The sequence below is a fragment of the Delphinapterus leucas genome, chromosome 4 (assembly GCF_059928025.1).
Source record: "Delphinapterus leucas isolate spDelLeu-1000000601 "Yukka" chromosome 4, BTC_Dleu_Yukka2, whole genome shotgun sequence".
In the NCBI taxonomy this organism is placed as follows: domain Eukaryota; kingdom Metazoa; phylum Chordata; class Mammalia; order Artiodactyla; family Monodontidae; genus Delphinapterus; species Delphinapterus leucas.
The window spans coordinates 120,738,959-120,753,368 of record NC_143132.1 but is presented as its reverse complement, the minus strand read 5'-3'; the positions used below and the strand labels follow the sequence as shown (position 1 = coordinate 120,753,368).

General features: G+C 40.1%; 1 protein-coding gene across 2 annotated transcripts; it reads right to left on the bottom strand.

Annotated features, from left to right (window-relative positions):
• Positions 1-2,229: 2,229 nt before the first annotated feature.
• On the bottom strand, positions 2,230-13,754 carry COMMD2 (COMM domain containing 2). Of its 2 annotated transcripts, XM_089911024.1 has the most exons (6): positions 13,613-13,754; positions 13,440-13,517; positions 12,690-12,772; positions 9,077-9,250; positions 7,558-7,719; positions 5,567-5,681 (listed from the first exon to the last, which is right to left on the bottom strand). In XM_089911024.1, exons 1-5 carry the CDS (start codon positions 13,677-13,679, stop codon positions 7,600-7,602), a joined length of 522 nt encoding a protein of 173 aa, XP_089767150.1. In that variant the 5' UTR covers positions 13,680-13,754; the 3' UTR covers positions 5,567-5,681; positions 7,558-7,599. The 2 variants fall into 2 exon arrangements, with proteins under 2 accessions (XP_022438442.1, XP_089767150.1); XM_022582734.3 differs by lacking the exon at positions 7,558-7,719 and having other exon boundaries at positions 2,230-5,681; positions 13,613-13,751.
• Positions 13,755-14,410: the final 656 nt, after the last annotated feature.

The window sequence follows — 14,410 nt, the reverse complement described above, 5'->3', positions numbered from 1 at the left end:
ACCAAAAAAGCATAGGAAAGAATACCCCATAATTACACCCTTAAGAGTCTAAACATTAAAAAAAAACTTTTAATTACATTGCTTATATTGTGAGACAAATCATCTTCGCCTTTTTTGGGAAGTATATGGTGACTCGCTCATTTATTTTTTTTAGGTACTCAAAACATCGTCTACAACCTTTTTTAGTTTAGTCTATGCATTGTTACAACAGCCTAGCTGCAAATCAAGTAATTTTATTATGTTGCAGCACTTACACTCACTGGAGCTTTGTAAGAACTTTTTATTTGGAATAAAAGCTTATGGTTTGCAGACCTTGCCAGGAAACCACATCCTAACCATCTATACTTGTTCCAGTGAAACTCAAAGACTTCCCTGGATTTTCTTTTCCTCATTCTCTGAATTTTAATCTGTGTTTTTAGCCTTTGAGTTAACTGAGAAGCCTTTTCGTTCTGTGAACTAAGCACATTCCTTCAAAACCACAGGCATCCACTTCTCATTGGATTTATGACAATCACAACATTGGCATGCAGGTATTAAAAAAACTCAATTTGCTTTTCCCATCACACCTCTGGTTGCCTCAGGGAACCCCTCTTCAGTGGAAAAGGGGTAAAGATAATTTCTGTCATCTAAACCATGTCCAAGTACTCCACAGTATTCTGTAGCGATCTGTCCTTTCCTCTGTACATTTCTACAGCTCTAGCCATTGAATCATATTAAAAGTTTTGCTCTCCAGAAGAAGGTGGAGTTTCAAAGAAAAGTGGTTCCAACAGACAGCTTCCCTTCCCTTCTTCAGAATAGCCCCCTTAGGATACTCCTTTCTGCAGCCTGATGAGTTTATGAATTAAACTATTTTCAAGGATGGAATGGCCTGAGAGCATTCTAGACTTTAGGACTTCACCCTTTGCTTGACACACAACATGGGTTATTCTGAGTATTTAATAAATATTTAATGCAGCGGAGTCAGTACCTTTGTAAAAAAGAAAGAGCTAGAAAAGGTTTTAAAATTTGCTTTGTTTTCCTATCAGCACAATGTCATACATAAATGGGTGGATTATACCTCAAAGTAAAAGAGTAAAGAGTAAGAAAAATTAAGAAGAAAAGAGGTAAAAGCTCTCACATGGTTTGTGAGAAAGGGCAAAAATCCTTTTCTTGGCGTTGCCTCTTTTTAGCTAACGGTTGGGCAGACTGTTCTGCAGAAGATACGGTAACTGCAGGAGAGGAAAATGAAAATTGTAGTCTTTGCAACTAAAACATATCAATTTAGGTGCAAGTATAATAAAAGTGCATGGCCTCCCACTCTGATAGCCACATAATTAGCAATATTGCTAATGATAACATAATTTACACTATAATCATTAAAACATTTACCTTATAAAAAGTTAATTGGGTTTAAAATGGCAACAACCTGATAGAAGCCAAGTTTCAGAATACATTAATGCAGATATTTGTATTCCCGATGCTCCTTTTTACTTTAGGTCCATTAAGGAAATAAAATTACAGTTCCTGTATTTCCCCATTATGGGAAGTAGGATCTTACGGACTCGTGGCTACCAAACATAATTAAGTCATTTGAGTTCCTGAGGAGAGAGGACTGGAGCTATACAACATAAAACAAAGAGCCATTAGTATTCAGTGATTGAATCACTAAATATATATACTTTATTGCCATAAAGTACATCGTTTTCTCATCTCCAAGTAGTACATACTATTTTGCAAAGCTGAGAAATAATGGGTTTCTTCTGCTTTTATAATTAAAACGTTGCTCTCGAAGTAAAGCTCACTGAAGTAAACACATTAATGGTGAAGCTGGGCTTGCTTGTTTTAAGGAAAGTATTTAGGTTTGAACATAACGGTCATGGTGGTTTTAAAATGAATATATTTAAACTAGAGGCAATGTAGTATGATACCATTTTTACCAAAATATTTTCTACCATTAATGAAAGAAATGAAAAGGGATGACAGTAACCTATTACTATGGAAACTGTGGAAGGGTAAGCTAAAGAGAGACTTAAACATATATTAAAAAAAAAAGTACAGAGAAGAGTGCATACATTATAGCAGGAAGATTTTATACAGCAGCTGACAGATCTTCCTGACCATGAAGGCTATGAGAAACTACAAAGAAGTATTATGTGTTTTCTCCTGGAGATTAAAAACAACTCCACTTAGATATAATATTACCTAAAAAAGAGACCTGGCTTAGCTAGTATCTTGAGATTCCCATGCTTCTTTCACTGGTGTGGAGAAAAAAAGACAGAAAAAAGGGACTCTAGACCAAGCCTATAGGTAAAACCCTCAGCTTGTCTACCTGAGCCCTATGGGGACTAGGCAGTTTTGAATAGCTGAGTTTTCTGGAGAGTTATATCATTCTAAGAATTAAAATTTTCGATAAAGGTACTACTAAAAATGTACTTAAATTCCCTGATCTTTTTTCTTCTTCCTTTAGACTTCAAAAAAATTTTTTAATATGAGTTATTCAAACTCAGTATAGAAATCAGGTAACATTTTCTGTTTCTTAAATACAGTATATGAGACAGAATCCAAGGCTACAAAATAATGAGATCCTCAGTCTACACAAGTATTTACTAAAGCCCAATACTATGCTAAACATTCTATACATGTGGTCTCATTTGGTCCCTACAAGCCAATGAGATAGGTGTTATTACTCCTATTTTAAAGATGAAGAAAACAAGGCTTTGGGAATTTATCAAGGACCCAAAAGAAGCCACAGAGCCTAAAATTCAAACCCTTTTGTCCAGTTCCAAAGACTGACCTCTTAACCTTCTCATAGGATTATATACTAAAGGGCCACATACTGCTATAAGTGTTAAGGGCTCCCACACATGCATCCCTTACACACATTTAATGATTTTTCAAACTTTCCTTGGTATCAGGTTCTCACTTTTCAGTTTTCAAAGAAGTATATTTTCTTCTTACGGTATCCCCACCACTTTTCTAGTTTGCTGCTTTATATTTACCTAAGCCTGGAAATATCAATAACAAAACAAGCTCATGGAATTTTGTCAAACACAAAGGAGACTTCCAATGGGTGAAGTATATGTAGAACTTTGTGATTATACATATTGATTATTTCCTACTCACAGCTCTGTTCTGAGAGATGAGATGTTACTATTCTGGCTTTGAGACATAAAAGCTATTACACTTGTCTAAACATGCATCAGCAAATCCTAAAAAATTAGCATACTCATAACCCAAAATGTTTTAACAAACATTTAGACAGTTACAGATGGAAAGGAACATCCCAGAGTCAAGAAACCTGGTCATATATGAGAGTAGAATAGTGACTGCATCTGCAGAAAATATGTTCATATACAAGTTACAAAAAAAATCAAATGTGCCATAAAACAAACAAGGCAGAGGAATGCATAAGGGTGTGGAGTGTCCAAACAAGAAAAGGAAGAGGCTCATTAGATGGTCTGTAAAAAAAACGTGAGTCCCAGATTCAAAAGGAAGTTAGGAGACTGCTCCCAACTCACTCTGGCCCAAAAAGGCAAAAAAGGCAGAACATCAGAAAGAATAACAAAGTACAGCCAAAGGAGACCAGGGGAGTTTGATACAAATAAAAAAAGACTAACATGTGCTTTGTTGTTTTGCTTGGGGTAGGAACAGTGGATACGGAGGAAGAAGAAAGGTTGCCCTAAGGAGACACAGGGATATTATTTCAGTCTTGGCTGGAGTCAGCCCTGCTTATCTCCCACCAAATGTGGACAAATAAGAAGCCTCACAGAGCTATTTTCATCATATAAGCTTGGCAGGCATGCTGCTTTTAAACCTGATGACATATGCTACTATTTCATGTAATATATAAAGTTTCCTTTTGTTTGTGAGGTTGTTAATATGAAAGCTTCATTAATCAAGTTATCACTATAATTAAAAATTATCTGATTATAGTTTGCTAATATCTGATATTATAGTTATTTTGCAACTGCAGAACATATATGTATGGGGTGACCCAGATGCCTGCAGGGGGATGATGGGTGGCAATATCAATTGTGCTTTTCTTCCACTGGCCTCTGTTTCCGGCTGGGCTCTACTTTAACAGAAAGAAGAAACATGATGTCACTTTGACCTGAAAATCTCTAACTCTTAGAAGGCAAAGTATTGACAGAGCTTAGAGTACAGTTTAGAGTCTGACGTTTCTAAAGACCTTCCTGAGTTGCTGCATGGGATGAGATTCTCAGAATAAGGTCTTGGCTAGATATTTAAGACTGAACCCCAGTTTCTACCCTTCCATATGACTTTCTCCTTAAGTCTGTTACTCCTTAAACCTCCTTGTGTCTCCTTAAGTTTCCCTGTGTCCCTGTACTCTATGAGGCTGACCTGACACATCAGCATCTGAATTTTTCAGGCTAACAGCTTACAGTTACCCACTAAAAAGCAAAACAACAAAAATCAAGTTTGTAAGGAAGAAGGGATATTTGCTTGGAATGTAGTAAACATGGCCTCTCTTTGCCCTCTTTATACTTTATTCAAACAGAATTATAAAAAGTGACTATAATTTACATCCAGATAATTAAGAATTGATTACATTATGTCTGCATCCATTGTTTATAAATGTAAATGACAGTGTATCTCTTAGATGCTTTGGATAATAGGGGAAAAAAGTAGTCCTTAATAAAATGCAATATATTCACACAAATTTGAGTACTATTTAAGCTTATTATCCATGGCAACGTAAACTTAAGCAACATGGTAAATACTTACTATATTCACAGGCAAAGAAAAATGCAAGAACTGCCTAAATATAGCATTAAAAAAATTTATATTCACTTCCAACTATTCTGTGGCTGTTAACATCATGGGGTGCTTTTAAAGGTCACAAACATTAAACTGTCTAGGAATGTTCTGAATAGTAATAGCATTACATTGTGACCTTTACTGTCAAATTTAGGCCAATAAGGAGGAAAATAATAAAGTTAAGTAGTCAGAAAAGTATCAAGTCATTTATATATACAGAGGATTTGAACAGTATAGATTCACTTCCAGTTGATTCAATCCTACTTACACATTTAAAATACAAAATACATCTTTTTTTTTTTTTTTTTTGCCGTACGCAGGCCTCTCACTGTCGTGGCCGTGGCTTCTCCCATTGCGGAGCACAGGCTCCGGACGTGCAGGCTCAGCGGCCATGGCTCACGGGCCCAGCCGCTCCGCGGCATGTGGGATCTTCCCGGACCGGGGCATGAACCCATGTCCCCTGCATCGGCAGGCGAACTCCCAACCACTGCGCCACCGGGGAAGCCCCAAAATACATCTTAATTGTCAAGAAGCTGACCACATTTAGCACCAGGAAAGGAAATTTACTTAGCCTTTGATCATAACCTCAGTATCTTCACACAGGAAAAGAAATGTTATGAAATCTCTATGTATTTATCACTATCAATTAAAAAATTTATTTTGAAAAGTAACTGCTGCATATCATCAATTCACAAGTGATTCTAAGGGAAGGAAACAAGTTGGGACTACTTGATATTGCGCACAACTCTCCTACAGTGGTTTGTTTTCATTTCTTCCAAGGCTTGTTCCAATTGCTGAACCAAATGAAGCAGGGTGGCTGGGTCTGTCTGCAGAACTTGGGTGTTGTGATCTCCGTTCTGATTAAGGTGCAGCTTTATAGTCACTGATGGTTTCATCTGTTGCCTGAGGCTTCTGCTTGCAAGCTTGATTTTAAATGGAATAAGAGCATAAGGACTATTTAATAATCATGCTAAACATATAATAATTACATTATACCATACATAAAAATCTAATTTCAGATGAATCACAGACTTCAAAAAGAAAAGTAAACTTTAAAACCTTTGGAAAGAGGGACTTCCCTGGTGGCGCAGTGGTTAAGAATCCGCCTGCCAATACAGGGAACACGGGTTCGAGCCCTGGTCCAGGAAGATCCCACATGCCGTGGAGCAACTAAGCCCATGCAGCACAACTACTGAAGCCTGCGCGCCTAGAGCCCGTGCTCTGCAACAAGAGAAGCCACCGCAATGAGAAGCCTGTGCACCGCAATGAAGAGTAGCCCCCACTCGCCACAACTAGAGAAAGCCCACGTGCAGCAACAAAGACCCAAGGCAGCCAAAGCTAAATAAATAAAATAAGTTTATATTAAAAAAAAAAAACCTGTGGGAAAAAAAAAAAAGAAACCAGAATGTATAGTCAGCATGGAAGGGTTTCTTAAACATGATATAAAAAAAAAAACCATAAAGAAAAAAACTGATACATTGAACAATCATTAAAATTTCTTCGAAGGATACCTAAAACTGGTAGAAAAACAAGCCACAAACTGAGAAAAGATATTTTGTAACACATACAACCAAAAAAAAAAACCAAAAAGAAAACTTAGTATCAAGAATGTATGAAGGGGCTTCCCTGGTGGCACAGTGGTTGAGAGTCCGCCTGCCGATGCAGGGGACACGGGTTTGTGTCCCAGTCCGGGAGGATCCCACATGCTGCGGAGCGGCTGGGCCCGTGGGCCATGGCCGCTGAGCCTGCGCGTCCAGAGCCTGTGCTCCGCAACGGGAGAGGCCACAACAGTGAGAGGCCCGTGTACCGCAAAAGAAAAAAAAAAAAAAAAAAAAAAAAGAATGTACGAAGAACTGCTCTGATTTAATACAAACCCCACAAAACCAAGAAAAAATTGTACAGAGACCTATCTAAGCACTCTGCAGAAGTGACACAAATAGATAAACATAGGAAATATGTTCAACTTTATTAGAAATCAGTAAAATGTCCAATAAAATCGTAAGATACTGTTTATCTGACTTGCAAGAATTAGAAACCTGTCCATACGGAGCACTGTAAAGTGATGGTAATGAAAACCACTGTTGGTGACAGTGATGACAGAATCACTTTGTTAAACGTATACATGACCAGCAACTCCACTCCTAGGTATTTACCTTAAACTCTTACACATATACACATATTCATAATAGTATTTGCTTCCAAGAGTCCGAAACTAGACAAATCTCAAATATTCTTTAACAACAGAATGGATAAATTGAGAATATTCACACAGTGAAATGCTTACTAAATGACAGCAAAAAGAAGTGAACTACAGCAACATGAATTGTCATGAATAAATCTAAAAAGAAAATGTTCAATCAAAAAAGCAAGTTGCAGGGCTTCCCTGGTGGCACAGTGGTTAAGAATCCACCTGCCAATGCAGGGGACACGGATTCAAGCCCTGGTCCGGGAAGATCCCACATGCCGCGGAGCAACTAAGCCCAAGAGCCACATCTGTTGAGCCCGCATGCCGCAACTACTGAAGCCTGCGTGCCTGGAGCCCATGCTCCACAACAAGACAAGCCTCCTGAGCACCGCAACGAAGAGTAGACCCCACTCGCCGCAACTAGAGAAAGCCCGTGTGCAGCAACGACGACCCCAACACAGCCAACAATAAAAAAAGACCAAAAAAAAAAAAAAGCAAGTTGCAGAAGAATACATGAAAATCTAAAAACTATACAGTCTAGTGAAAAAATATACATTAAAAAAACTATAAAGAAAAGATTAACAGAAAATTCAGGAATTCAGGATAATAGTTACCCTTAGGGGGCTGGGAGGGGGTTGTAATTTGGGGAGGGTGATTCAAAGGTACTGAATGACAGTACTACAGGATAAAGAACAGTAGCCCACAAAGTTTTTCTTTCCACAAAGTTCTTGATATGGACTTCTTTTTTTAATGGGGATGAAATTCTGTCCTTCTCCCTGTAAAAATAACAGCAGCAACTTTAAAAGGATCGGCCCTAAAGGTAACATGCTCCTGCACCAGTCTCAGATGCATTCAATTCACTGATGCTATTTAACAAGTGCTGGCAACTTATGAGGTATGGGAAATGCTTCTATTAGAAACTAACCTATGATGATTCATTTATTTCCCATCAGCAACTGCACAATAATTAGCTGGTAACTATCCATTTGCTACCAGTCTCCATGAGATGAGTCAGCTACTCAAAAATGAAAGGTTCTATATCCTGTTACTAGTTTCCTAGCCATTTATCTGGTCTTCATCTGACAAGACTTCTTTTCCTTCCTTCCTTGAGCTCAGTAAATCCATTAGTTCTCTGAGTAGCTTTTTCAGCCCTTAAATACACCCCACCAAATGAGGCTTCCCTGGTGGCGCAGTGGTTGAGAGTCCGCCTGCCAATGCAGGGGACACGGGTTTGTACCCCGGTCCGGGAAGATCCCACATGCCACGGAGCGGCTAGGCCCGTGAGCCATGGCCGCTGAGCCTGTGTGTCCGGAGCCTGTGCTCCGCAACAGGAGAGGCTACAACAGTGAGAGGCCCGCATACCGCAAAAAAAAAAAAAAAAAAAAAAATACACCTCACCACATGCAATATTCATTCAATATACCCTCAACATTAAACTGTATTAGTCCTTGCAGTAACACAGCAATTCAAACTCATTTTACTGGGCAAATGAACTCTCTTGAGTCTAATTTTAGAAATTTCAATTGCCTAAGTTTCTAACTTCTAAAAATGTCTTAATAATGGAAAAACTCAAAGCAAATCAATAAAGCTGAAAAAAGAACCTCTAAGGGCTACTGGAACCCAAAAGTCAGAAGCTATCTCCACATAAGAGAGGGATACAAGATAAACTAGTGCTGAAGTTCATGAACACGACCATTCCCAAATCTCCTCCACCTGGTTATTATGAGAGGATGTAAACATAAAGGCATAACCACCGTGATCTCTTCCTCCCCGTGAGCCCCACAGGAGTTGCTGCTTCTAAGGACTCCAAGAGCATAAACTGTGTCAAGTTCTTTGCTGTAGCCACACCACTTGGCACATGATAGGTGTACAAGAAATATTTAATAAATAACACAGTTAAGAAGCTGCTGACCACCTCTCCTTACTTATATTCAGTGCTGAATTAAACCAATGTGAACACATGAAAAATATAAGAAAATGAACTATTTGGGAAATGGTCTAAAAATGAACATTAAAAAACGAAAGTTTCAAAGCAGAGTTTGGTTAAGATGGTAAAGAACACAAGAAGCCTCAGGACATAAACCTAAAATAAATCTTATATTCTATGTCAGGTTTAAAAAAAAATAATCATACCTGTACATCTAGTCGCCATTCAAGGCTGTGGTAACTGGGAAGGTCTGGTGCCAGTTCACTCAAGATAGTTCTGATCTCTTTTCTGTTGTCCAGATAAAGCTGAAGCAACAATTTGTTCAAGTCCTCAGAGAATCCAAGAACAAAAACCGAGTCTTGGAAATCCAGTTCAGAAATCTAAAAGTGAATCGAGTTTAACAGAACATCAAAATTTATTTTTGTCTAGGAAAGGCTGAAATACTGGATATATGCAAAAGAATATGAAATCCCTTAATTCTTTCTGTCTAGTAAAAGAAATAACACTCCTTAGTAAAAGGCAACCCTTGCCCACTATTCCAAATTCCGAGTTTCTGATACATAAAAATAAGCAACAAAAACAAAAATAAACTAGTGGGACTATTTCAAATTAAAAAGCTTCTGGGGGCTTCCCTGATGGCACAGTGGATAAGAATCTGCCTGCCAATGCAGGGGACATGGGTTCGATCCCTGGTCCAGGAAGATCCCATATGCTGCAGAGCAACCAAGCCCGTGTGCCACAACTACTGAGCCTGCGCTCTAGAGCCCACGAGCCACAACTACAGAAGCCTGCGTGCCTAGAGCCTGTGCTCCGCAACAAGAGAAGCCACCGCAGTGAGAAGCCCGCGCACCGCAATGAAGAGTAGCCCCCACTCACCGCAACTAGAGAAAGCCCGCGCGCAGCAATGAAGGCCCAACGCAGCCAAAAATAAATAAATAAATTTATAATAAAAAATAAAAAAAATAAAAAGCTTCTGCAGGGCAAAGGAAAGCATCAACAAAATAAAAAGGCAACCTACTGAATGAGAGAAAATATTTGCAGATCATATATCTGATAAAGGGTTCATATCCAAAAAATATAAAGAACTCATATAATTCAATAGCCAAAAAACCAAACAATTCGATTAAAAAATGGGCAGAAGATCTGAACACACATTTTTCAAAGAACACATACAGATGGCCAACAGGTACATGAAAAGATGCTCAACATCATTAATCATCAGGGAAATGCAAATCAAAATCACAATGAGATATCACCTCACACCTGTTGGAATGGCTCTTATCAGAAAGACAAGAGATAACAAGTGTTGGCGAGGATTCGGAGAAAAGGGAACCCTCCCTGCACTGCTGGTGGGAATGTAAATTGGTGCAGCCACCATGGAGAACAGTATGGAGGGTCCTCAAAAAATTAAAAATCGAACTGCCACATGATCCAGCAATTCTACTTCTGGGTATTTATCCAAAGAAAACAAAAACACTAACTTGAACAGATACACGTGCCGCCATGTTCACTGCATCACTATTTACAATAGCTAAGATAAGGAAACAAACTCATTGTCCATCAGTGGATGAATGGATAAAGAAATTGTAGCATATATACATAATGGAATATTATCCACCATAAGAAAAAATGAAAGAATAAAATCTTGCCAGTTGCAACAACATGGATGGAACTCAAGGGCATTATGCTAAGTGAATTAAGTCAGACAGAGAAATGAATACTGTATGATCTCTCTTACATGTCAAATCTTAAAAAACAAAAACAAAAACCCCACCAAGGTCATAGATACAGAGAACAGACTGGTGGTTGCCAGAGGCAGGGAGTAGGAGGTGGGATGGGAGAAATAGGTGAATGGTGTCAAAAGACTTTTTTTAAAAAAAAGGCTTAGTGAGAGAATGAGGGCTCCTGGTTTGGGTAAGTCCTAGTGGGATACTCAGATGCTGACTGGACACAAAGAAATCATATATTTGGCCAGGAAAGGGAGCTGGGAGAGAAGGGCATGGAGTCACAGTTTTGCTGTCCAATGTTCAGCATTACTGGGGACCAATCCTAATACTGGCACTGACCCTCAATAGGATAAAAGGAAGCTGCCAACAGCAGCCTTGCTTTTACTCCCTTATTGGATGATTGAAGTGAGGAGGGGATAGAAAGGTAGAGAAAAGGTAGAGAAAGCACAGTCTTTCTCTTTGCTCCTCTTCCTTTCGTTGTATTCACCTCAGCGACTTTAACACTCTACTTTCCTTGCTCTTTTCCAATTTCTGCATGCCACCCTTTCTTTCTCAGGTTTGTTAATGTCATTAGACTTGTTTCTGTTTATAATACCATAGGCTTGTGTATTTTATCCCTTCAACAAATATTTTCTGAGATCCTACTGTGGGATAGGTCTTGTGCTACGAAGACAGAGCTGAACAAAACAAACAGGCTCATTGCCTTTGTGGAGGAGATTATAGTCCTTGGGGCCGGGCAGGTTGGGTTAGCTGACCAATCACACCAGGTGGTCTGTCAGAAGATTCAGTTTGACTACACAGAAGACCAAGAGGCTAGGGATCTATTCTCAGGAGGAGAGCAGCCAGGAAAGCTCTGGATAGGGCCAGAAAGGATTGCTTAGGGCAGCAAAAATGAGTTCCCCATATCAATTAATGGAACATGGATTTATGGGACAGGGCATTTGCTGTGGACCACCTCTAAGTGTAATACTTTAGGAAGTCTGACAAAAGGGATCTATAGGGCTTCCCTGGTGGCACAGTGGTTGAGAATCTGTCTGCCAATGCGGGGGACACAGGTTCGAGCCCTGGTCTGGGAAGATCCCACATGCCGCGGAGCAACTGGGCCCGTGAGCCACAATTACTGAGCCTGTGCGTCTGGAGCCTGTGCTCTGCAACAAGAGAAGCTGCGATAGTGAGAGGTCCGCGCACCACGATGAAGAGTGGTCCCCGCTTGCCACAACTAGAGAAAGCCCTTGCACAGAAACGAAGACCCAACACAGCCATAAATAAATAAATAAATTAATTTTAAAAAAAAAGGGATCTATAAAATAATTTTTTTATGTAGTTGCTCATAACCACTCAAATAATCTAACTGTTAGGGTGAAAACAACTCAAGTAAGCCACACTGCATCTTTTATCACTTCCAGCATTAGGATTCACCATCAAAATGTTGAGCCTCTAGTGTAGTTTCCCAAATTCGCCTGATCTTAAGAATCACTTGAAGCACCTTGGGAAAAGATTAATTCTCAAGCCCCTCCTCTGGAAAGCCTGATTCAATAGGTTTGAGGTAGGAACCGGGAATCTGGTTAACAAGGGTCACGCGTGATTCTTACAGAAAGGTAAATCTGAGACACAGTAGAATGGATAATATGTAAATTAAGCCCCGTGCAGCCACTTGTAATTTTTCAAATATTTTTCTCTATTATGAGCATGAAGAAAGAAATACTGGTACAAGATCCCTCAGCTAGTATTAAGGAAGGGGAAACCAACACTTAAAAAAAAAATGGAAAAAATGTTCTCAATTCTCCAATAAGCTATATACTGCTAATATGCAAAAAATTAAATCATTTCATTCTCCCTCCTCTTGGAATACATACTATAGTATATGGTTTAATAACATGCAGAATTAGAGGCAATTCTAATTTATACTGACAAGAGGTGTTCATGCCAGCAGATCACATTATAGTCAGATTGCTTAGGCATGGCTTCACTAAATCCATTATAAACCAGTAACAACATTACTGAAATGAGCAGATCCTGCCAGGACTGATGTAGAGTATACTGAATCTCCTTAAGGTCCTGCTAATACAAAACAGTCCACAAAAGCCCTTACCATGAGCTTTGAACTTTCAGTGAGGAGGTGTATTAATCCTTCCACACCATGTTGGACAGTGTCACTACTCACGCTGAGTTTTCCTGAAAACAGAGGAAAAATGAGCAAATAAATTATGTGGTATTTATTCTTTTATTCAAACTCTAAAGGGTAAATGTTATCTATTATTCCATGTTTTCAAACACTGCAATTATTACCAAAAAATAATTACTTGGTAATAGCCTCCTGTTCATTCTCCACTCCCAGCCAAATGCTTTCAGTATTTCCCGCCATGTAACCTTTACAAAAACAGACCCGTGGAGACAATACCAGGCGCACAGTCCTTCTCTTGAGTGCGCCGCTACTTCAAGCCTGGCAGAAGGGACAATAATAGAAACAGTCCCTCCTCCATCGGGGTAAAAATCCTTCAGCAAAAGTAGATGTCTGAACAACTAATAATAACCAAACACTTGTATATTTATGGTTCACCCAGCTATTCCACACACTTGGATGCAGGTAAGCATCACAGTATTCTGGCAGATGGTATTATGTCCATTAACACGTCAGGAAATCGACTTAATACAAGCTTTTAAAAACTCACAATACTTAGGGGACGGGCAGGATTTGCGCCCTGACTGAAGAGTCCTTCTGCTTTTATTCTGCCACAATGGGAATAAGACCTTTAGAGTCCCAATAACCCCTTCCCCTCCAGGGGGACAGAGAACGCACTTCTCCGCGCAGTTTTCAGCGCTATGCCTCCCCCCTGCTTACTCGCAGCGCCTTCGTAGATCTTGGGGTTAGAGCCACGTCTCAGGAACTCCACCGCAATTCGCCCAAACTCAGCGACCACTGCAACGGAAGCCAGGAGACCCTTAGCACCGGGCGCTCCCACCGATCCCCTCCCAGACCGCAGAGCACCACCCTCCGCCGCCGGGCCCCCTGACCCGCGCTGTCCACTTGCGGCAGGAAGGCAAGGTGCTCCTTGTGCTCCTCCGACAGGTCCAGCAGCATCTTCTCTGGCTAGCCGATTTCTCCCCGCAGCGCTAACCCCGTCCTCGCCACTTCCGGGCCCTGAGTCCAAGCGTAAAAAGGCTCCGGCGTCTCAGCGTCTCGAGCTTTCCGTTCCGGCTTACCGCCGTCCTACACTCAAATGCCTTCCGCGGCGCAGACTGGGATGAGAAGATTCTTCCGTTCGCCAGTCAGTTGTAGCCTGCCGGGTGTAGAATGCTATGCTCTGAGGAAGATGAAAAGAAGTTTAAAATTCGACACGCCCCCCCCCCGTGGAGCTTACATTAATAATATCAATAGCTAACATTTATTAAGCACTATGTCAGGAACTGTTCATACAGTTAACTTATTTAGAGTTCACAAGAACCTTATGAGGTAGGTACCATTATTGTTCCCATTAGAGACAATGAAACTGAGAGACAGGTCAAGCAGTTGAAAGTAACTTTTATAGAGGTATTAGTTTGTACAGAGCTGTTGTATACGTTATCTTACTTGATTTATCTTATTTAATATGCTCAATAGCCATGACATCGTTTGTACGGTGCGGGCCATCGTTTGTACAGATGAAGAATCCAAGCTCCAAAGACTATGTCATAAGCCAGTGACAGAGCTGGAAGGAGAAGGTCAGAGCCCTTGATCACCTGCTCCAAAACCCATCATTCTGCACAGGAGGCTGAAAGCTGAAGCTTGGCAACAAGTTCTGTGAGTGATTATAAATTAGGCTAAAGACAATG